This window comes from Crinia signifera, chromosome 5 (assembly GCF_055691185.1).
Source record: "Crinia signifera chromosome 5, ASM5569118v1, whole genome shotgun sequence".
In the NCBI taxonomy this organism is placed as follows: domain Eukaryota; kingdom Metazoa; phylum Chordata; class Amphibia; order Anura; family Myobatrachidae; genus Crinia; species Crinia signifera.
This window is the reverse complement of record NC_139221.1, coordinates 322591726-322614041: the sequence shown is the minus strand read 5'-3', so window position 1 is coordinate 322614041 and position 22316 is coordinate 322591726. Positions and strand designations below refer to the sequence as shown.

At 45.4% G+C, this 22316-nt stretch overlaps 1 protein-coding gene across 1 annotated transcript in view; it reads left to right on the top strand.

Annotated features, from left to right (window-relative positions):
* The window catches only part of KCNK9 (potassium two pore domain channel subfamily K member 9), a 102342-nt gene extending 81139 nt beyond the window's left edge, over positions 1-21203 (top strand). The window contains exon 2 of the mRNA XM_083144896.1: positions 18768-21203. Coding sequence (XP_083001022.1) covers positions 18768-19609 — 842 coding nt within the window. The 3' untranslated portion in view covers positions 19610-21203. The remainder of the gene's footprint in view (positions 1-18767) is intronic.
* Positions 21204-22316: the final 1113 nt, after the last annotated feature.

Sequence of the window (22316 nt, the reverse complement as noted above, 5' to 3'; positions counted from 1 at the left end):
TCTGACCCACAATGTAACCAGCACTGTGCCCAACTGGCACTGTCTCCGAACTGCACTGTGTTTCCTGCCCTGTAACCTGCTCCATATTTAACGCACTGTACCCTGCACTGTACAATGTAACCAGCACTGCATTCATCCCGCATTCTATCCAACCTTTATTGTAACCAGCACTGTATCTGACTTGCACTATACCCAGCACTGTAACCTATACTGTATCCATCCCACACTGTATCTAACCTGCACTGTATCTGACCCACAATGTAACCAGCACTGTGCCCAACTGGCACTGTCTCCGAACTGCACTGTGTTTCCTGCCCTGTAACCTGCTCCATATTTAACGCACTGTACCCTGCACTGTACACTTCTGGTTTAGAACACAACGTCTCATTCATTGGGGCTTTACCCAGAATGCCAGTCTTCACTGGCCCAGGGCTCACAGTAGGCATTGGGCACTGAGAATAGGCCGGTGCTTCTGGGATATTGGCACCTGTGTGGGGCATCCATGTGTGCTGTTGCTATTTTTTACATGGCTTAGATTTTTTTTTTTAGCTTAGCAGTTTAGTAACTAATACAGTTGAGCAATGATATTCTGCACAAGATTCTTATCAAATTCCTGTATTGGATTGTTTTCTATTGAAACTACACGTGAGTTGGTCTGATTGGTTGTTGCTAATACATTATTCCTTTACAAAAAAATTTTAAACAGAAATAACTGCTTTGTGTTTGTGCCGCTGCTCAGGGGCTGGCTGGCAAAGTTTAGCCTGGGGGGCATGCACAAATGACAGGCCCATGAGTGGCAGCCCGTCTTCAAAAGAAAAAAGATCCAGGAGCAGTGAGAGAGACTGCTCCATGCAGGAGGAAAGTGAGAGTCTCTCTGAAGCACCGACCCAGGAAGAGAGAGATACCACACTGACACCCGCACTTCTCGGAACCAAATTTTTTTTTCACTGTTATTCTTTAAAAAAAAACTCTGGGTGATCTGGGCAGTGGCTGTTGTGGGTGTGATTGAGGATGGGGGTCACCAGGACTGTGTGGGTCACAGAGGGCTAGGACTCTCATCTCTCCCATATTTATTATTTATTTAAAGTTTCTTATATAGGTTTCCTTCTTTCTCCCTTTCTCCCTTTGATATTCCTTCACATCTCTCCTTTTTCTCTGTCTCTTATTCTTGCTCTCTTTTAAACACATACTATATCCTTTTATTTCTGACACACACACACTGTGAGCACCACTCTCATACACACACCGGCACTCTCATACTTACAGTACCTGCACAGACACTCACATACATACATACATAGGCACTCTCATACTTACAGTACCTGCACAGACACTCACATACATACATACATACATACATAGGCACTCTCATACACACACCGGCACTCTCATACTTACAGTACCTGCACAGACACTCACATACATACATACATACATACATAGGCACTCTCATACACACACCGGCACTCTCATACTTACAGTACCTGCACAGACACTCACATACATACATACATAGGCACTCTCATACTTACAGTACCTGCACAGAAACTCACATACATACATACATACATACATAGGCACTCTCATACACACACCGGCACTCTCATACTTACAGTACCTGCACAGACACTCACATACATACATACATAGGCACTCTCATACTTACAGTACCTGCACAGAAACTCACATACATACATACATACATACATAGGCACTCTCATACACACACCGGCACTCTCATACTTACAGTACCTGCACAGACACTCACATACATACATACATAGGCACTCTCATACATACAGTACATACACACACACACCATCACTCTCATTCATACATACTCAATCATACTGTACATAGATACACACTGCTGCTCTCATACATACACGCTGCTGCTCATATACATACACCCTGCTGCTCTCATACATACATGAATGTGTATTCACTCTAATACATAAATTCAACCTGCCGCTCTCGTACATACATACATACAATGATGGTGTCATATACATATAGAATGATGGTGTCATATATAGATACATGCACCCACCTCCACTCTCATCATACATATGTATGCAAACATACACTGCCTAACATATATCCACCCAATCATACATACTTTGACACAGCTCCTCCAGCTCCATAAATATATACAACCCCCTCCGAGTCCCCACCACTACAACAAAACCCCAGTGCAGCCCCATACGCAATTGCAAACACTATTATTACAAACATTACCATTATTACAAACTAGTGCGGCTCCGATGGTGACTTCAATCCGGGGCGGGCATCAGGTTGCAGAAAGATCTCATTCCCATTACCGCTGCCACTCATCTCCCTGCTTCTTATAGCAATGCCGCTGCCGCTTCTTCTGATGGGGCCTGCTTCTGGCTCCCTTAGTTCCGCTAATCTGTCCGGCGAGCTGGAGCTGCTGCTGCGGGAGAGGCACCTGCTTTGACTTTGTGTACTGCACTGACTGTACACAGGAACCCGGGCCGCGGTGTGCGCACAGGAAAATGTGACAGGTAGCTCTCGCTTGCTGATTTGCGGGCCCCCTGAAACGGCCGGGGCCGGCCCAAATAGATGGAAATGGGACTGGCCCGGGGGGGCAATTGTCACCCTGCCCCCCGGCCCAGCCCGCCACTGCCGCTGCTCTCTTGCTTAGTAACCAGTCAGCCTCTGGCCTCTGTTGGTAACCAATTTTGTGATCTGTGAGGTGGTCAAAATTATGAGAAAATTTATGTTACTGGGGTTAATAAAACAAAAAAGGCCGAAATTATGATTTTAGCCAGTGGCAAATTAGCCACAGGGCGACAGGGGCAGTCGCCCCGGGGGCCCCACACATTTTGGGCCCCTACACCCCACTGGTGGCTGATGGGTGGCATGCAGTGGGGTCTGGCAGTGCAGGGTCAGGTAGCGGTGGCGGGCAGGGGGCCCCTGCAGCGTATGTGAGATCAGCAGCACGTTCCCAGGGATCCCGCCGCTGACTTCACATACACCTCAGGGACCCCCTGCCCGCCAGTACTACCCGACCCTCCGCTGCCAGAAGCCACGGCATGCCATCCACCAGCAGACAGGGGGTCCCTGCAGCGTATGTGAGATCAGCGGCAGGGTCCTTCCGGCGGATGGGAACTACTAGAAAGATCTGTAGCTTTGACAGAAAAAACACTGGGAGTGTCAGGAAAATGTAGACGTGCCCAGGCATTGTAGGGGGAGGTTGTGCGACGTCAGCTCCATGCCTGTTATTAAAGCACTACCGCGTAAGTCCAGGGCTATGCTGCGCTTGCAACGAGTGTTGATCATTAGAAAGTAGAAAAATCATTTGATGTGAGCGTCTAACGAAGGATCTTGGCTGTTTTTGTTCCTTCACTACCCATAAACCTCTATTCACACAAAGTCCACATTAATTTGCAAGGCGGGATTTCCTTGTAGCGTCTACCTGATCGCTGGCCGCTGGCAGTGATCAGGGGCGAGATGTAATAGAGGTCGTTTTTTTACACATGTGCGATTTTTGGTAAAAAAAACGGCTGCACGTTTTCCAAAAATCGCACATGTAGTAGGGTGCGACTTGCGCAGAAAATCACACTTTTTCATGACTAAAACTCGCACAAAATCGCATGCGAACTGAAAACGCAAGTCAAAAATTGCACCCTATTACATTTGCAAATTTATCACAAAAAGTGTGATTTTTGCACATGCGATTTGATGCGATTTTTGAAGATGACCAAAAATCGCACCCTATTACATTTCGCCCCAGATCGGAATTAGACCCAATTTACGTTGCTTAATCAGAATGGAGAACATGAGAGAACATGGAAGATATGGGGTTGGCTGGCTGGATTTTGTTATATACCGTATTATTAGCTGCTAGCTGCAGACAGCTAATTGGTGGAGAAGTTACTCAAATATTGTTTTATAATATTGTTTATTTAGCTGTACGGTATGATCCATGTGTTTCCATACTCGTCTACGCCAACTTTAAATTGTGTGGGAGATACAGCATATTTCCACATGTGGAAAAACCAGAATAGGTTTAGAGCAGCAACAGAAAATTACATACAGTCCAGGTTTGCTAACTGATATGATTGAGGTTGGGCTGATTAGCAGCACCTGTGCTCTCCTGATATAAGTGTTTCCAGGGCAGGAGGTCATTGTTCCTGATGGTGGAACAGCTGCCCAGGTGATAGGCCGGGGATGTGGGCTATGGTAGTGACCAATGCAACATACTGAGGAGTTTATACTATACTGTGACATCTACAGTATATGCCACAATGCTGTAACCATCCTTGCCTATGCTGATTACCTGGTATGCTGTTTACCTGCTACAAATTAAAGACCAAGACTTCATCTTATCCATTGTATTTGATTCCTTGTCACGATTGTTTATATACAGTATATATATATATCAGTGGTGTAACTACCTAATTTGCGCCCCACCCCCTCCGCAAATTTTTGAGCGCCCCCCCCTCCCCTCGGTGCCCCCCATGCCCGTACCTGCCCGGCTGCATCTGCGGTCAAGGTCCTGTCTCTCCCGGCGCCGGCTCCTGCTGCTATAATGAAAAGTGACTCTTAGAAAATGTCTGCCCCCATACTGCAGACAGAAAACTGTCTGCAGTATGGGGGCAGCCATTTTCTAAGTGTCAGTTTTCATTATAGCAGCAGGAGCCGGAGCCGGGAGAGACGGGACTGTTACGACAGGCCAGGTACCGGCAGACAGCAGCGGGTAACTATAGCCCCGCAGACCCCCGGCGCCCACACTTTCTCTGCGCCTTCCCGCCACCGCGGGGGCTGCGGAGCTATAGTTATGCCACTGATATAGATATATATATATATATTATTGAGCCTCCATAAGAGGATTAAAGGTTCATTTGAGAGCACTAGTGATAAGCCCGGCAGCAGTATTTAGTCTGCGTTATGTTTATTGCGCACAGACTCATGGCTAGAGTTCTTTTTATTAATTTTTATAAACGGTATTATAACCGGAATCTTTTTATTACACAATCTTTTATAGCGATTTGACTAGAGGATAAAGTGCAGAGTCCCTCGCTCCGTCGCGGTGCTGACTGTACTTTGTATTATCTCATGGTGAATGCAATTTCTGGTTCCTACATACAGTGTGTAAATCCTATAACAGGTCAAAAATGTATCCATGCCTTTCTAAGCCCCCCAGACTGACTATCAACACTGATATTATTATAGGAGGCTATTGAGCTGTTTTTCCAGTAGATCCTTCTCTCTCCCGCTAGTAAAACCTTTGAAGCCGTATATAATGACGCCCAAGTTCGGTGGGTGTGCAGAATGCCGGTAGAATTCAGCCTTTTGTAAAGGGGCAATCACTTATAAGGCAAAACCATGTCTTGTAAGTGATTGCCCCTCCACGTTCAGCAGGCATCCCGGCACCCTTGTGATCAGAAGACCTGGTATTGCAGTGTAAATGATTTCCGCTTAGAAAAAATGGGAAACTGTCCTCTTCCGTGGGAGATCCAGTCTCTCTTCCATGAGGGACCCGGTCTCTCTTCCGTGAGAGATTCGGTCTCTCTTCCGTGAGAGATCTGGTCTCTTCTTTCCTGGGAAGTTTAGTCTCTCTTCTGTAAGAGATCTGGTCTCTCTTCTGTGAGAGATCTGGTCCCTCTCTTCCGTGAGAGATCTGCTCTCTCTCTTCCATGAGAGATCTGGTCACTCTTCGGTGACAGATCTAGTCACTCTTCTGTGAGAGATCTCATCTCTTCCGTGAGAGATCAGAGCTCTGTTCCGTGAGAGATCAGAGCTCTCTTCCTTGAGAGAGCCGGTCTCTTTTCCGTGGGAGATCCGGTCTCTCTTCCGTGAAAGATCCGGTCTCTGTTCCGTGAGGGAACCGGTCTCTCTTCCGTGAGGGAACCGGTCTCTCTTCCATGAGGGACCTGTTTTCTCTTCCGTGGGTGCGGTGGACAACTGAAGATATCAGGATTAGGCAAACATGTTTTATTGCATTGGAAGCATGGGCAGAATTCTAGCAGATCCAACATAATGAATAGAGAAACGTCTGCACAGCATCACCTAATTGCACTAATCCCCTCCCGATACACCTAGTTTTGGTGAAACTCTACCCCTTTTGTATGCCCTCCGGTAGGTACACTCCTGAGCTATGCAGACGGTTGTACCTGCAGCCATAACTCCTACACAATGCAACAGCTGCACTCAGATTAAGAAAAGGACATACTGTATTAGCAATTGTGGTACAGAAGAATGAGAAATGTTGACTAAATCAATTTAAACTGATGACACAACTGTCAATCACCACAAAACAAATCAAACGTACTGTATATTTGAATCTCAACAGGGATCAAAGCCCATTGACTTCCCAGATATAGATGAAGAATCAGAAGTAAATCCTTTGACAATTATGGCACCTCGGTACAGTCCATTCTGTAGACAGCTGTGGCACCTAGAACAGAATATCGGCCTTATTTTCATGATTATTATTATTATTAATGATCCACAACTGTTTGGCCACTCTGGGTCTATAGCAGTACGCAGAATATGTAGGTAGGGAGGGTTATGGGGTAGGGGGAGAGGGTTAAAATACTTACCCAGTCCTCCTAGTAGACCGAAGGGGGTTCAACTCTAAGGCAGGGCCGGCCTTTTGTGATGAGGGCCAAACCATTACGTTTTTTTACTTGGTGAATGATATATTTCTGGCCAATTAGATTGGATTAGATGGAGTGATTGTGGCTGCCGGACTCTTTATAGGACTAGTGTGCCCAGACTCAGGTCACTTCCGACTCATTGTCACCTTCCCTCCCAGACTTTTATAATATTTCTTTGTGGTGCACTTTTTTGAGTGATGAAATAAAAGCATAGAGTGGGGGACACTGTCACCATCTTCATATTTGAGGCCTTCATGAGATTGCAGACCACCTTGTAACCCCCCCCCCTGGTTCCGCCACTGGGCTGGCAATCTGTCGTTAACGAGTTCATGCTTGTAAATAGGGGCTGTTCAGGATCGCTCGTAGCGATATGAATTCGGTCCCAGCCCCAATGGTTGGGGTTTGTGCCTGCTTATATGCATTTTTGCACATGTGCAAACCCTGGCACACACTCGCCGTGCTGGGGGCGGGCAGGGGTTGATTGAAGTCTAATGCCCAGCATCCCCATGAAAATGTTGGGCCTTCCCCTGGGAATGCAGGCGCACAGAAGCCTGTGTTCACGTACATACCCTTGCATGGTACAGAGGGGATTCAACAGCTGTGGGAGTGCGCTTCCAGCCAGGTGGCGTGGGCATTAAGCATCTCACTAAGCACCCCCCTTGTTCCATTGGACAACCATGAATGAGATCTTAGAATACTTATTTTCTCTAGATTTGAAATGGTTATAATATAATTTTTTTGTGTTGCAGTGTGAGCAATAAGATGTATTTGCCCTCTTGTCACCCTGCTGGCACTCTATAACAAGCGGAAAGGTGTTGTCTTATTGATTACATCCTGTAATTGGTTGCCTCTATATTGGTCCCTCGCTGCTAGCGGACACACTAGGCCGCGTCTGTCTTTCTTTATGATTAAGGAGAAGGCTATTTCTCAGAGCTGAAGCTTGTGCTGTTTTTAGCTACCGTATTGGCTGTGGCATTGGATTCCGGCATTGAGCAGCTCGTCACGTATTGGAAATGCATCAGACGTTAACCAGCAAGCATCTGTTTTAATTAGCATTTTAAGGCTAACTGTCAGAGGAAACCTTTTCCTGGTGCCAGCCTTTCATATATCACGTTACAATGTGGCAATCTGACAGATAAACATTAGGAAATGTATCAGACCACATGGAGATCTGTGAATCTGCTGGGCCCTTGCTCCAGCCCCCGGACAGGCTGCATCCAGACTCAGAACTACCATTGGTACTGCAGGTGCAGTTCACCGGAGCACCTGAGGACTAAGGGGCCCACTGCTGCCCCATTCACCCTCTCCCTGTCATCCACTGGTTTTCCCTGTCACACTCTGCCTCCCCCTGTCACACTCTGCCTCCCCCTGTCACCCTCTGCCTCCCACTGCATCTCCCTGTCACCCTCTGCCTCCCCCTGTTACACTCTGCCTCACCCTGCCAACCACTTTTTTTCCCTGTCACACTTTGCCTCACCCTGTCACCCACTGCCATGTTGCATGTTGTGAAATTGGCTTGGGTGGAGGTGTGGAGCACAAATTATATTTTGCACCTGGGCTCACCACCCACAAGTTCTGTGACTGCCCAAACTGACAATACCAGTCCATAAGCTGCGCCCAGACGCATGATATTTGGGCACCTGATTTGGAGTATTGGGGCTCATCTGTGATGAGAATACTAATGAGACCATACCCACATCTTCCTGCATGCGCAATGAGCCACAATAGTCATTGCCATTTGAATGGTCACCACTTCAAAACATCGCTAATGCCTGCAGGTTATTGGGCCAAGATGATCAAACAACACCCTAACTTCTGTATTATTGCAGAAAGTCATTAGCAACACAACAGTCTGAAACAATTGCATGGCATTGTAGTATACTGTAATCAGTGCCAGATTAAGCCTTCTGAGGGCTTGGGGCATTTTAGACAGGGGGGCCCCCTTGCACTTGTCAATTATGGCCGCAAACTGCATGGGAGAATATTACACTGTCAAAACACAGAGTAAAGGTGCTGTCCTCCATGGGCCTGAGAAGCATGTAATGAGCTCCACCAATCAGAGCTCAGCACAAGCCTCTCAGTCTCTGACCTCTTTTGCAAAGTGTCATGGGACTTAGTCAACTCCCAGTAATGCACTGCACACTTGTGCAGTCAGTATGCCTTGGCACCTGATGCTCAGCACCATTAATCATTGTCACATTGGCAGATAGGTGAAGCTGCAGCACTACCCCACTCCCATGCACAAAACCTTTAGCTAAAACAAAAAAAACATATCTTTTTTAAATACATGCCAACCACAGGGGGCCCCTATCTAGAGAGGGGGCCCCTATCTAGAGAGGGGCCCAGGGGTACTGACCCCTTTTGTCCCTGCTTTAATCCAGCCCTGACTGTAGTAATACAATAGTAAAACTAGTCCTTCAAGTCGCATTACTACCTGTTACATCATTTTTGATTAGCATAAGGGGCCCCGGGATAGTCAGGATGAACTCAGTCTCCACCCCCTACTCCCCGCACACCCCCCAATGCCCTGTTCCGGCCTTTTATGTGGCCAGTCCCGCCCCCTCTCTGCTATCCCTAGATCCTCCCCTGCTCAGTCCTGACTTCCACCTCCCCTACATGTACCCCTCCCAGTCTTACTACTTACCCCCTCCTCTTATAGGGCTGTCCAGGCTACCCTCTCAGTGGTAGTCATTGAGGCGCGTGCCTAAGCTTCTGCTGGCACTCATTGAGGAGATGGGACAAACCTTCTGCAGTTCTTATATAGATATTTTCTATTGCAGAGGGAAAAACTAGTCATGTTATAGTCAGAAAACCTACTATATGTGTGTGCGTATCTGTGTATGTGTATTTGTGTATGTGTGCTCCTGATTGTATTTACATTTGTGTATGTGTCTCTGTGTGTGTATGTGTGCCTGTGTGAATGTTGGTCTGTGTGCATACCTTCCAACTGTCCTGATTTTTGGCTAGAAGGACTGTGGCCCCCAGATTGACAAAAGCAGCAGGGGCGGCAAACGGGACGTGACTCACTTTTTTCAGATTGCTCTACTACAAACCATAAACTATCTAGCATTATTGGGTGTGGGGTAACATGAGAGCATTTACTCAGCAAAGTAAAACAAAACAAGGACTTGCAGAACAATGTCGATATAGCAATCCTGTATGATCCGTCCCACCTCTGTACAGTCGAGGCATAAGAGGGGAACCATGTGGTACCACCACACAATGTATCAGCCACTTGGGGTCAGGTGGAGGTGGGGCTCTGACATACTTGCCTATTTCTGAAAAATAATTTCAGGGAGATTTTTGGTGCTGTTGAAGGGTTGTATTATTCGCCACCAAATGGGTGTGTCTTACTGCACATAGGGGCGTGTCTGTGCTTGAATATTTGTTGCAAAACTTTTCTATATAACAATAGTAACAATATATTTGCAAGCATTGTTCCTAATGTTGCTGTCCGCAATACTGGATTTATTTTTTGTAGCTATTTGCTGCTACTGTGTATTTCTACTCACTCAGCACAGTATACATGATACATATGATGCCTATGCAATAAAATCCAAATGCAATTTCACCTTGTGTGAATTCAGCCCTAAGTATATATTTCTAAACAGGATATGTATTTTTTTGTGTACTAGAAGTATAATGTGAACACTAGACAACCTGCAACTTGTAGGCCCTACATACTGTATATTTATTGGCTTTGGTGTTTTCTCATATCATTACATTAGCCTTGAATTTATTAGAGACCACTTACACTAATTAAACAAGTGTTTAACTAAAGATTACTAATCAACGTCTATTGTGATCATGTGCCCCTGCTGTATCTCCTGTTCTCCTGTCTGGGGACTAACAAGAGCCTTTACAGGGACTGAAGTAAATCTTTGACCTTGACCAGAAACTCCTTGGTGCCCCCCCTGCAGAGTTGAACTGTAGTGACGAGTCCAGGACTTTTTATTTTCAATCCAGGACAGTGAGTACACACAGGAGTCTCCCGTAGGAAGCAGAAGTGAACATGATCGGTATCTAATACATTTATGATATTCCTGTACATAATTTATGTTTTTTAACGGAAATGTATAGTAGTTTCTTGAGCAGAAGGTGGCTATTAAGACACATAAATAGATCTGATGTTTTATGGGTGGTTAAGGGAGTGTCGTGGACACGTCACATAACTAGGTGCAAACTGAGGCAACTAATTGCTTACTCCGGAGGCCATTCTCTGATGGAGTATCTGTCCCTAGCATGGGGTAGGTGCACGTTTTGATATTGCAACCATTGATTGTGTATAAAGATGCACCAAGTGGGATTGCTGCGTATAAAGATGAACAAAGTTGGCGCCCCCACTGCTATCTCTAGCAGCACTGAAGTTGTAGTGGTTAGCATTACTTCCTCACAGCACTGAGGTCATGGGTTCTATCCCCACCATGTGTTATATATACGGGGCAGTACGGACGGTGTAATGGTTAGCATTACTGCCTCACAGCACTGAGGTCATGGGTTCTATCCCCACCATGTGTTATATATACGGGGCAGTACGGATGGTGTAATGGTTAGCATTACTTCCTCACAGCAATGAGGTCATGGGTTCTATCCCCACCATGTGTTATATATACAGGGCAGTACGGATGGTGTAATGGTTAGCATTACTGCCTCACAGCACAGAGGTCATGGGTTCTATCCTTACCATGTGTTATATATACAGGGCAGTACGGATGGTGTAATGGTTAGCATTACTGCCTCACAGCACTGAGGTCATGGGTTCTATCCCCACCATGTGTTATATATATACAGGGCAGTACGGATGGTGTAATGGTTAGCATTACTGCCTCACAGCGCTGAGGTCATGGGTTCTATCCCCACCATGTGTTATATATACAGGGCAGTAAGGATGGTGTGATGGTTAGCATTACTGCCTCACAGCGCTGAGGTCATGGGTTCTATCCCCACCATGTGTTATATATACGGGGCAGTACGGATGGTGTAATGGTTAGCATTACTTCCTCACAGCACTGAGGTCATGGGTTCTATTCCCACCAGGGCCCTAACTGTGTGGAGTTTGTATATTCTTCCCATTCTTGTGTGGGTTAATTCCCAGTACTCCGGTTTCCTCCCACAATCCAAAAATATACTGGTAGGTTTACTGGCTTCCAACAAAAATGTATAAATATTTGTATGTACATGGGCAGACTAGATGGGCCAAGTGGTTCTATGTTTCTATCTACCACTATGGGAATGCTCTAGACTCTACCAAACTAATATTACCTCTGCTCTTATCTCTGCTCAGGCTTCTGACCCCAAATGCCTTTTTACATTTCTTCTCAACCCTCCCACACTAAACCCACTGGCTGCCATCAGTGCCTGAGGTCTTGCTTTCTACTGCAAGGAGAAGATTGACAAGATGAGACATGAAAAGGTTTCCTCTGTCAGTAACCAGATCACGTCTTTCCCTGCCCCCTCCGGCACCTTCTCTTCAGTGATTCCCTCGCTGCTTGATCCTATACCCTTGGACCCAATTATATTTCCAACACTCTGGCGACCAAGCAATTCACCGTGCCCGCACCAAGTGGCTGCACATTCGCTTGCATGTGTACGTGAATGTGCAGTCGCAAACAATCGCTCCCCTGTGCAAACGTGCAGGGAAGCGAATAGATGAGAATAAGGTCCAGAGTGCGACAAAAGCGCATGCCACAAATAGGGGGTGTGGCTCACAAGGAATGTCCACAAAATATTTCCCCCAATTCATTTTACGCCACACAGTAGCACAATCTTATTCACATTACACTGCACGTATTGACGCAATATGCAATTCATATTACACCACATAGTAGTGTCAACACACAGTAGTGCCCATCTACAGATGGAGCTGGCCTTATTATTGCTGGCGGAGCGCCAGGACCGTGTCCCTGGCGATCCGCCAGCAATCTGGCGCTCTGGCTGAATGAGACGCTCGTGCGTCTCCCACGCACGAGCGTCTCAATAGCCGGGCGGCGAGGCGGCGCGGCGGGTGCAGTCCTGCCCGTCTCCAGCTTCAGGGAGACGGGCAGGGCTGCGGGGGGCTGCGGGGGGGCGGTGTGGACCGGCGGGGACCCGGGGAAGCCGGCGGGGACCCGGGCAAAAGCACCGTCGGAACGGGACGCGCGTGCACCTCGTGCACGCGCGTCCCCTTCCGACATACAGATGGCGAGGGGCGGGGGATGGCGGGTGGCGAGTCCTCCGCCATCCCCAGCAAAGACAAGCCCGGCGCCATCTGTATATATATGCCGCACCCACCAGGTGTATGCACATGTGCAGAAATTACCCTGTGAATACACCACCATCGGTCCCCGTGTGAGTATTCTGGTCCGTGCGAACTTAGTCACGGATACAGGAATTGGTTTCCTTGTCTCTGTTTATTTAAAATCTTTCATTCAACTTTATTGATATTATCATTCAAAACGGAACCAGGAAGTACTGTAGGGTAAAAAGGCCTTTAAATAAATATAGTGAGAGAGAGAGAGAGCAGCTGCACAATACACTTACAGGCGCAGAAAAGGCAAGTTTACCCCTCCCATTTTCTATTCGATTTCAATCGACCTTAAAATCGAACACAAAATTGAGCATTAGTAAATATCCTCCTGTATCTCTCAGCGCCCCCCCCCCCCCTATCACTGACTCTCCCCCAGCCTCACTGACTAACTCTTCCTCCCCCCCATGCTGGCTCCCCCTACAGGAAGATGGCGCCGCAAATGGCTGCCTAGGAACTGTGCACTCAGCCATATGTAACCCTGTGTCCCCAGTGGGATAACTGTACTGTCCGCTATAACTGTACTGTCTTTGCCTATACTGTTACCTACCTGGCTGCTGCAACGTCCAATGGTGCCGTTGATGGCTGCCTAGGCGCTGTGCGGCTCAGCGGGTAAGTGTCCCTGTGTGATAACTGTTCTGTCTCCGCTAAAAGTCTACTGTTTCTGCTCATATTGTTACCTACCTGGCTGCTGCAGCAACCAGTGGCGCCGCCGATGGCTGCCTAGGCGCTGTGCAGCTTGGTCAGTATGTGTTCCTGTTCCCTGCTTATATTGTTGCCCACCTGGCTGCTGCAACGACCAGTGGCGCCGCTGATGGCTGCCTAGGCGCTGTGCAGCTTGGTGAGCATGTGTCCCCCACACGCAATGTTTTAATGTAATGTTTGTAAATTCCCCCCCCCCCCCCTTCATCCCTGATTGATGCTGCACTGTAATCCACAAAAAAATTCCTAGTGTGCGCAAGCACACATGGCCAATAAAGTTGATTCTGATTCTGATTACATCTGTCATTTCACATTCTGCTTTATAAATGGCCGTTAAAATCTGATTGGATGCTTAGGCCTCAAGCCTTGATACATCTGCCCCACTGCAGCAGCAGACTGACACCCCAGCCTCCGTCTCTGCCTGCCTCGCTATTACTGTAATAATTATGATTGGATGTCCCATCCCCATACTGATGGTACTGTAATCTGATGTCCTAGCCTTCTTGTCTTAATACACTATAATTAGATGTACTATCATTTACTGTAGGCCACAGTATGAGTACAGTATGCTACAATTAGAGGTCTCATCCTCCCTGTGAGCAGACGTTTCCAAATGAACACGACTGGACGGTTTTCCTGGGCTGCAAAAGTTAGGGTGATTGTAAAGGAAGAGAATGGTGACATTGGTGTTTGTTATAATGGGCCACGGTAAAAAAAATCACTGTCAAAATGGCCGCAGTAGGGATTTATTCAATATTCGTTATAGTCGTCATATTATCTGTATTAATAAAGTTGATTCTTTAGGCAACGTGATTCTTCCCCCATTTTATTGCAGTTGTTTTCATTATAATATTCTACCACCGGGTGAATTATCACCCACTCTCCTGTAATCAGCAGTGTTGCCGTGTATCGGTAGCGTGTCATTTGTATGGAGCGCAGGCAGTTGGCACAAATAATCGCTGAGCAGTTATTTAATGATAACCTCCATGGTGTGCGTTATAGTTTAGCTGTCATTATACCCTGTGGGTGATAACGGATATGAATGTACCGAACCCACATTGCGCAGCGGAGATATACAATGACAGGTGTGCGGCACATTAGACGTACAGCGTGCGTTTCTTCGGTGCTGGGCAGAACCAGATTAAAGGCCTGATTCAAACCTGTGTGCTATGCTGCATATGTTTGCAGCCTAACAAACAACTAAATGCCGCCTGCCACCCAGCGGAATGCCCGCCCCCACCACCACGCAAATCCCATCAGTAGCATGCGAGGCGATGTGTATGCTAAATCCCCTAGCATGCGGTCGTACCATCGATAAATCATTCGATGGTCGATGTCCATCAAATTCATTTTTTTTCATTCGCAGATAAAAGTCAGTCTAGACCAAGGGTGGCCAAACCAGTCTACCAATCCAGCAATGGTCCACATTTTCCAAACCACCCAGCTGGTTCACAGGTGCAGTCATTACTAACTGTCACATTTCCCAGGCCATCTAGCTGATGCACAGGTGTAGTCATTACTAACTGTCACATTTCCCAGGCCATCTAGCTGATGCACAGGTGTAGTCATTACTAACTGTCACATTTCCCAGGCCATCTAGCTGATGTACAGGTGTAGTCATTACTAACTGTCACATTTCCCAGGCCATCTAGCTGATGCACAGGTGTAGTCATTACTAACTGTCACATTTCCCAGGCCATCTAGCTGATGTACAGGTGTAGTCATTACTAACTGTCACATTTCCCAGACCACCCAGCTGCTGCACAGGTGCAGTCATTACTAATTGTCACATTTCCCAGGCCATCTAGCTGATGCACAGGTGTAGTCATTACTAACTGTCACATTTCCCAGGCCATCTAGCTGATGCACAGGTGTAGTCATTACTAACTGTCACATTTCCCAGACCACCCAGCTGCTGCACAGGTGTAGTCATTACTAATTGTCACATTTCCCAGGCCATCTAGCTGATGCACAGGTGTAGTCATTACTAACTATCACATTTCCCAGACCACCCAGCTGCTGCACAGGTGCAGTCATTACTAACTGTCACATTTCCCAGGCCATCTAGCTGATGCACAGGTGTAGTCATTACTAACTGTCACATTTCCCAGACCACCCAGCTGCTGCACAGGTGCAGTCATTATTAACTGTCACATTTCCCAGATCACCTAGCTGGTGCAGCCATTACTAATTGTCACATTCTCCAGACTCCATAGCTGATGCACAGGTGTAGTCATTACTAACTGTCACATTTCCCAGGCCATCTAGCTGATGCACAGGTGTAGTCATTACTAACTGTCACATTTCCCAGGCCATCTAGCTGATGCACAGGTGTAGTCATTACTAACTGTCACATTTCCCAGGCCATCTAGCTGATGTACAGGTGTAGTCATTACTAACTGTCACATTTCCCAGACCACCCAGCTGCTGCACAGGTGCAGTCATTACTAATTGTCACATTTCCCAGGCCATCTAGCTGATGCACAGGTGTAGTCATTACTAACTGTCACATTTCCCAGGCCATCTAGCTGATGCACAGGTGTAGTCATTACTAACTGTCACATTTCCCAGACCACCCAGCTGCTGCACAGGTGCAGTCATTACTAATTGTCAAATTTCCCAGGCCATCTAGCTGATGCACAGGTGTAGTCATTACTAACTGTCACATTTCCCAGACCACCCAGCTGCTGCACAGGTGCAGTCATTACTAACTGTCACATTTCCCAGGCCATCTAGCTGATGCACAGGTGTAGTCATTACTAACTGTCACATTTCCCAGACCACCCAGCTGCTGCACAGGTGCAGTCATTACTAACTGTCACATTTCCCAGATCACCTAGCTGGTGCAGCCATTACTAATTGTCACATTCTCCAGACTCCATAGCTGATGCACAGGTGTAGTCATTACTAACTGTCACATTTCCCAGGCCATCTAGCTGATGCACAGGTGTAGTCATTACTAACTGTCACATTTCCCAGACCACCCAGCTGCTGCACAGGTGCAGTCATTACTAACTGTCACATTTCCCAGACCACTTAGCTGGTGCACAGGTGCAGTCATTACTAACTGTCACATTTCCCAGACCCCCTAGCTGGGGCACAGGTGCAGTCATTACTAACTGTCACACTTCCCAGACCACCTACCTGGTGCACAGGTGCAGTCATTACTAACTGTCATTTTCCCCAGACCACTTAGCTAGTGCACAGGTGCAGTCATTACTAACTGTCACATTTCCCAGACCCCCTAGCTGGGTTCACAGGTACAGTCATTACTAACTGTCACACTTCCCAGCCCACCTTGCTGATGCACAGGTGTAGCCATTACTAACTGTCACATTGTCAAACATCCTGCATTCTTTCCTACTGTAGATCCACAGGGAGCCTGAGACACACGGGGTGAAATTTAATAGGATGAGAGAAATAGAAAGTGAGAGTTTTGGTAAGAAATCTAAAGGTTTTTTAAAGCGGCAATCATTTACACTGCAAAACCAAACTGGTTATGGTCTCCATAAAGCGCTGCAGAATATGCTGCGCTATATAAGAAACTGTTAATATATAAATAATAAATAAATTGATGATTATAGATTGAATGTCGTGGGCAGCCGTTCCAGAAATACCCTCAGTCTGCTCAGGTAGAAGGGAAAGACGTCTTCATCACAGCTGAGCTCCAGGCGTTCAGCGGTGCAGAGCACCGGCCACCTGCCTGTATTCACAATGCACCTAATTTTATTTTGTGATTATTTGCGGCTTATAATTAGCATGGCACAGTGATAAGGCTGGAAGGCAGGAGCGGTGCTGCGAGGCTGACGAATGGCGTATGACATATAAAAGTGAATTGATGGATGAGGCAGCAGACAGGGATTTGTTGTACTGTGCGGGGCAACCGTAACCAATTGCTCGAGGGGAACTGTCATCAATAGTAGCTGGAAGCTGGAGCGCCATTGGTATGCGGATTGTTCTTCTTGTTTCATATTTGTAAAAATAAAATAGTATATTCATTGTTAGGAAGATTCAGCGGCGTGCGGATCACAGGATAGACAGTGTCTAGTTCGAAAGTCAAGTCCACTTTGACAAAAGTTCTACGTGCGGAAGGTTGAAATGAAAAAGGTCAACACAAGGAAGTGTCAACATATGTTTTCCACATTTCTGGTGTCAATGTTGACACCTGAGCAAGTGGACTCACAATTAGGCCAGGGTGCATCATCATTCTGAAATTGCAACTAAATCGCAGTGACACTAATTGCATATGTATTTACATATGCGATTAGTATCACAAAGGGCAGCTTTTGCGAAACGAGCTGGCCTTTGCAAAGCAGCTGGCGCCGGTGTTAGAGGGTCCCCGCGGGTCACTCTCACCTCCTACACCACCTGGGAGCCGCCTGTTGCAGACAGCTGCAGGGACTCCCGGGCTCCTCCTCCTCCCTGCACCCGGAAGGGGAAGTCATGTTGCTAGGGAGGAGGAGGTCATCAAGTCAGGGCAGCACGGGAGGTGCCATGAAACGGGGCAGCGGTAAGTGAAAAAAAGCCTGTTAGCTTCAATAGGATCACACCAAAAAAATCTGGTGTTACCCTCCGTGGTGAAAACGTGATACATTTGAAAATGTGGTAAAAAACTGGGTTTTTACGGCATTTTTCATTGGATACACCACGGCCTTAGGTTAGCTCGCATCGCTTGCCTTACTTCCGGGCCAGTTTGCCATTCCGAACCAGAGGTCACGTGAATTTTAAAGGGGTGCCGGATGACTTAGCAACAGTCGGGATTCTGACGGTGGTTTCTCCGACATCGGGATTCCGACGGTCATTTCTCCGACATCGGAATCCCGTCTGTCGGGAGCTGAATCAGGCCCACATTTCATGAACACCCTTTCTCTGTTGTTGCACACTAGTATTACCTGTCATGTTCTGCAAAATGTGTGCGAGGGTACTAACAACTCAAGGAAACTAACTTCATATGTGTATTCCTTTATCATGGGTGATGGGAGAGTGAAACATGTGCGGATATATATATTGTTTTCATTTAAGAAAGTTAAGAAGTGTGTTTGACGCTAGACAATATTGCAATTCATAATATGTATTATTATTCAACTTACGGACTTGGCTACCATTGATGGTAACCACTTTTTCTGTCTATACTAACATTTATTTTCCCCCCGCAGGTTACGGACATGCTGCACCCGGTACGGACGCCGGTAAAGCTTTCTGCATGTTCTATGCCGTCCTGGGGATTCCCCTCACCTTGGTGATGTTCCAGAGCCTCGGCGAGCGGATGAACACTTTTGTAAAATACCTTCTGAAACGCATCAAAAAATGCTGTGGAATGCGCACCACGGATGTGTCGATGGAGAACATGGTCACTGTAGGTTTCTTCTCCTGCATGGGCACTCTATGCATCGGGGCTGCGGCCTTCTCCCATTATGAAGACTGGAGCTTCTTCCAGTCTTATTACTATTGCTTTATAACTTTGACCACAATAGGTTTCGGAGACTATGTGGCGCTGCAAAAAAACAGGGCCCTCCAAAAGAAGCCACTCTACGTGGCCTTCAGCTTTATGTACATTCTAGTGGGATTGACAGTTATCGGGGCATTTCTAAACTTAGTCGTTCTCAGGTTTTTAACCATGAACAGTGAAGATGAGCGCAGGGACGCCGAGGAGCGGGCATCGCTAGCCGGAAACCGGAACAGCATGATCATCCACATCCAGGAAGACTCACAACATGGGCGGCCGAGATACAAGACCGAAGTAACAGACCTTCAGTCGGTTTGCTCTTGCATGTGCTACAGGTCCCACGAGTATACCAGCCGGGTGGTGTCTCACCAGAATTCATTCAGCAACAAGCTGAACCCTCAGTACTTTCACTCTATATCTTACAAGATTGAAGAAATCTCACCAAGCACATTAAAAAACAGTCTTTTCCCATCCCCCATTAGCTCTACTTCACCCGGGTTGCACAGCTTTACAGAAAACCACAGGCTAATGAAAAGGCGGAAGTCAATTTAAGGTCACAATTGTTCTTTTGCTACGGGGACACCGTTTGCTCTCTCTTTCTCCGCCCCTTAATGCTTATTTTTGAATTGAGACAGAGAGGGGCAAAAGAAACGACACACAAAAATAAGTAGCCTGCCTTCTCTGAGACTCGTTACTGAGCATGAAGCATGTTAAACCTTTTACTCCAGCAAAGTATGCCTTATATTAACCCCCCCCCTGAGTGGATTTCAGAGGATTTCATAGTTAAATGATATAAGTATTGATTGCAAAGTCGCACACGGGCAGGGGGATACTCGTACTTTTGACCTAAAGAACTTTGTTTTGCAAAAATATTTATAGGAAAAAAAAGGAGGAGCAGAATGACGGGTATAGGTTTGATTATCAGTGGAAACCCGCAACTAACACATCGTGACAAAATTAAAAATAAAAAATTATAATATCAGGTATTATTTACTTGAACCAAATGTATTGCTTAATCTTGAAGTTACTTCCCTGATGTATAGATAATGAAGAAAAAAAAATATACAGGAAAAAAAATATTTTTTTCTTTTCTTTTTCTTATGTTTTATTGCCAGAGAATGCATGTGCATTAGGCTTGATAAATTTGCAAATGCTACAGATTGTTTATTTAAATAAATAGTTAAAATGAAGGAGATGGATCGTTAAAGCTTGCCAGTTCAAAAAAAAAATTATTATTATTTTTATTTATTATTATTATTATTTTTTTAAAGCATGCACTTTGTTAAACTGGTATGCATTCTAAAACACAAAAAAATGTATCATATATTTAAAAAAATCTAAATTATTTTTATTTTATTTTTAGCTAATTTTTCAATCACCAGAATTATTCATTTCTGTTTGCCACTCAGTTTAAAAAAATAAATAAAAAATTGTTATGTTGCTAGGACTATTATCGGTGGGACTGAGTCACCGGTTGGAATTAAACTGTATTTTTAGGTCTTCATAATTTTATTTAAAAAAAAAAGTTAAATATATATATAATAATAATGATGATAATAATATTTTTGGTGCAGCAAGTACCTGCATGAATAGAATTATATTTTTAGGGAATGCTTGATAAAGGGTATATTTGGATGGATGTAATTTTTTTTTTTTATTCAATAAATAGAGACGGGGCATTCCTTGTTGTATCTATAATGGAAAAAAAATAGTCTCTATTTGTTTTTTTGATTTGTAAATAATATAAAAAAAAGCCTTTGTTGGTATCAGGAAGAGTCCAGCGGACACTATCCTCTGTTTTGACCTTCTCGAAAGCTGGCAAAGGTTGCAAATCCCTTAGATGCCATATTGGCAGACAGGAAATTGAGCCCTCTCTTATTATAAGCCACATTGCTGGATTTTTAATGGACATGGAACTGCAGTGTTTATCAGGTTTGCAAAAGCAGATTCCTTGGGGGTGATCAGTGTCTATAATAGATGCCGTCAGTTTGCTTTTGAAAAGCTGGTTCTAAAAAAGTCTTATTGCTGTATGTACCATTGCCAGCTGCCAACCCACAGGCATTCCTGCACTCAGTTGCGGAGCTTTGTACCTCATAAGAAAAGATTCATATTTATGGGTTGCAATAAAAATTCTTCATATCTCTAACTTTCTGAACTTGTCTTTTCCTATTTTTTTTTTTAAATACAGCTGTGTTTTGTTTTAAGAGCATTCATTGGGTGCCTTAATTTCTCACAAGCCTATAAGGTCATGGTGTTGATACTTTGGGTCTGATCCAACTTTATTAGCAAAGCAATAAAAGCACACAACAAGGAAAAAAAACTTGTAGGTGGGTTATATTTTTTCTGTGCAGGTAAAATACTGGCTTTTATTTTTACATTGCCATTTTTGATTTCAGTATGAACCAGTGGCATAAGTTCGTCCCTGTTGCCCGGAGGCAATATAAATATTGGTGCCCCTACCACACACACACACACACACCATATATAAATACATGTATGCATGTGTGTATGTTTGTATGTTCGCTATGTATATTATGTTTTTCGATGAACTGATTCAATCTCTCAGGGGAAGAGAGGTGCCCTCTTAGCAGCAGGAGCCCGGCGGCAGATGACTCCATTGCCTCCCAGAGTTATATAAACACACCCCACCCAAATCTAACTCTCTCTGCCACGCCTGCAGTGTACATGGTTTTGCCCAGTTGTGTTTTTTTTTTTTTGCTAACAAACCTGAATGAGGCCCTTATGGCAGAGTTAGCACACATTAATAAATGTATTGACATTTTAAAAGGCCTCTGGAACCTTCAAATACCATTATTATTATTTGACATGCTATATACTCAAGGCAGAAAGAAGGTTGTAAGTCTGCACACTTTATTGCTTGTCAACCTATCGATGTAGGTCTTGTCACCAATCTTGTTTTTAGGTTTGGTGCGGGTGCTGTCCTTACTCTCCATCTAAAATTGAGAATCAATATAAAATATATACAAACTTTCAATAATCATTTGGAATGCACTGTCAGGATCACTGTGAGTCCATGTGAAGTGGATACAAGGTAGAATCCACCGTGCAGAATAAAGACTAGAAATTTCTATAAGCCACCCGAGAGGCGATAACAAGCTGGGCTCTGCATTAAACACAGAGCAGCAATACCTAATATAGGCAATAAAAGCCACGAAGAAAGGTTAAAATATACCAGCACTTATCCCGGACGGTGAAAACCACTAAAAGATTACATTAACAGCCCCAGCTCAGTACCAAC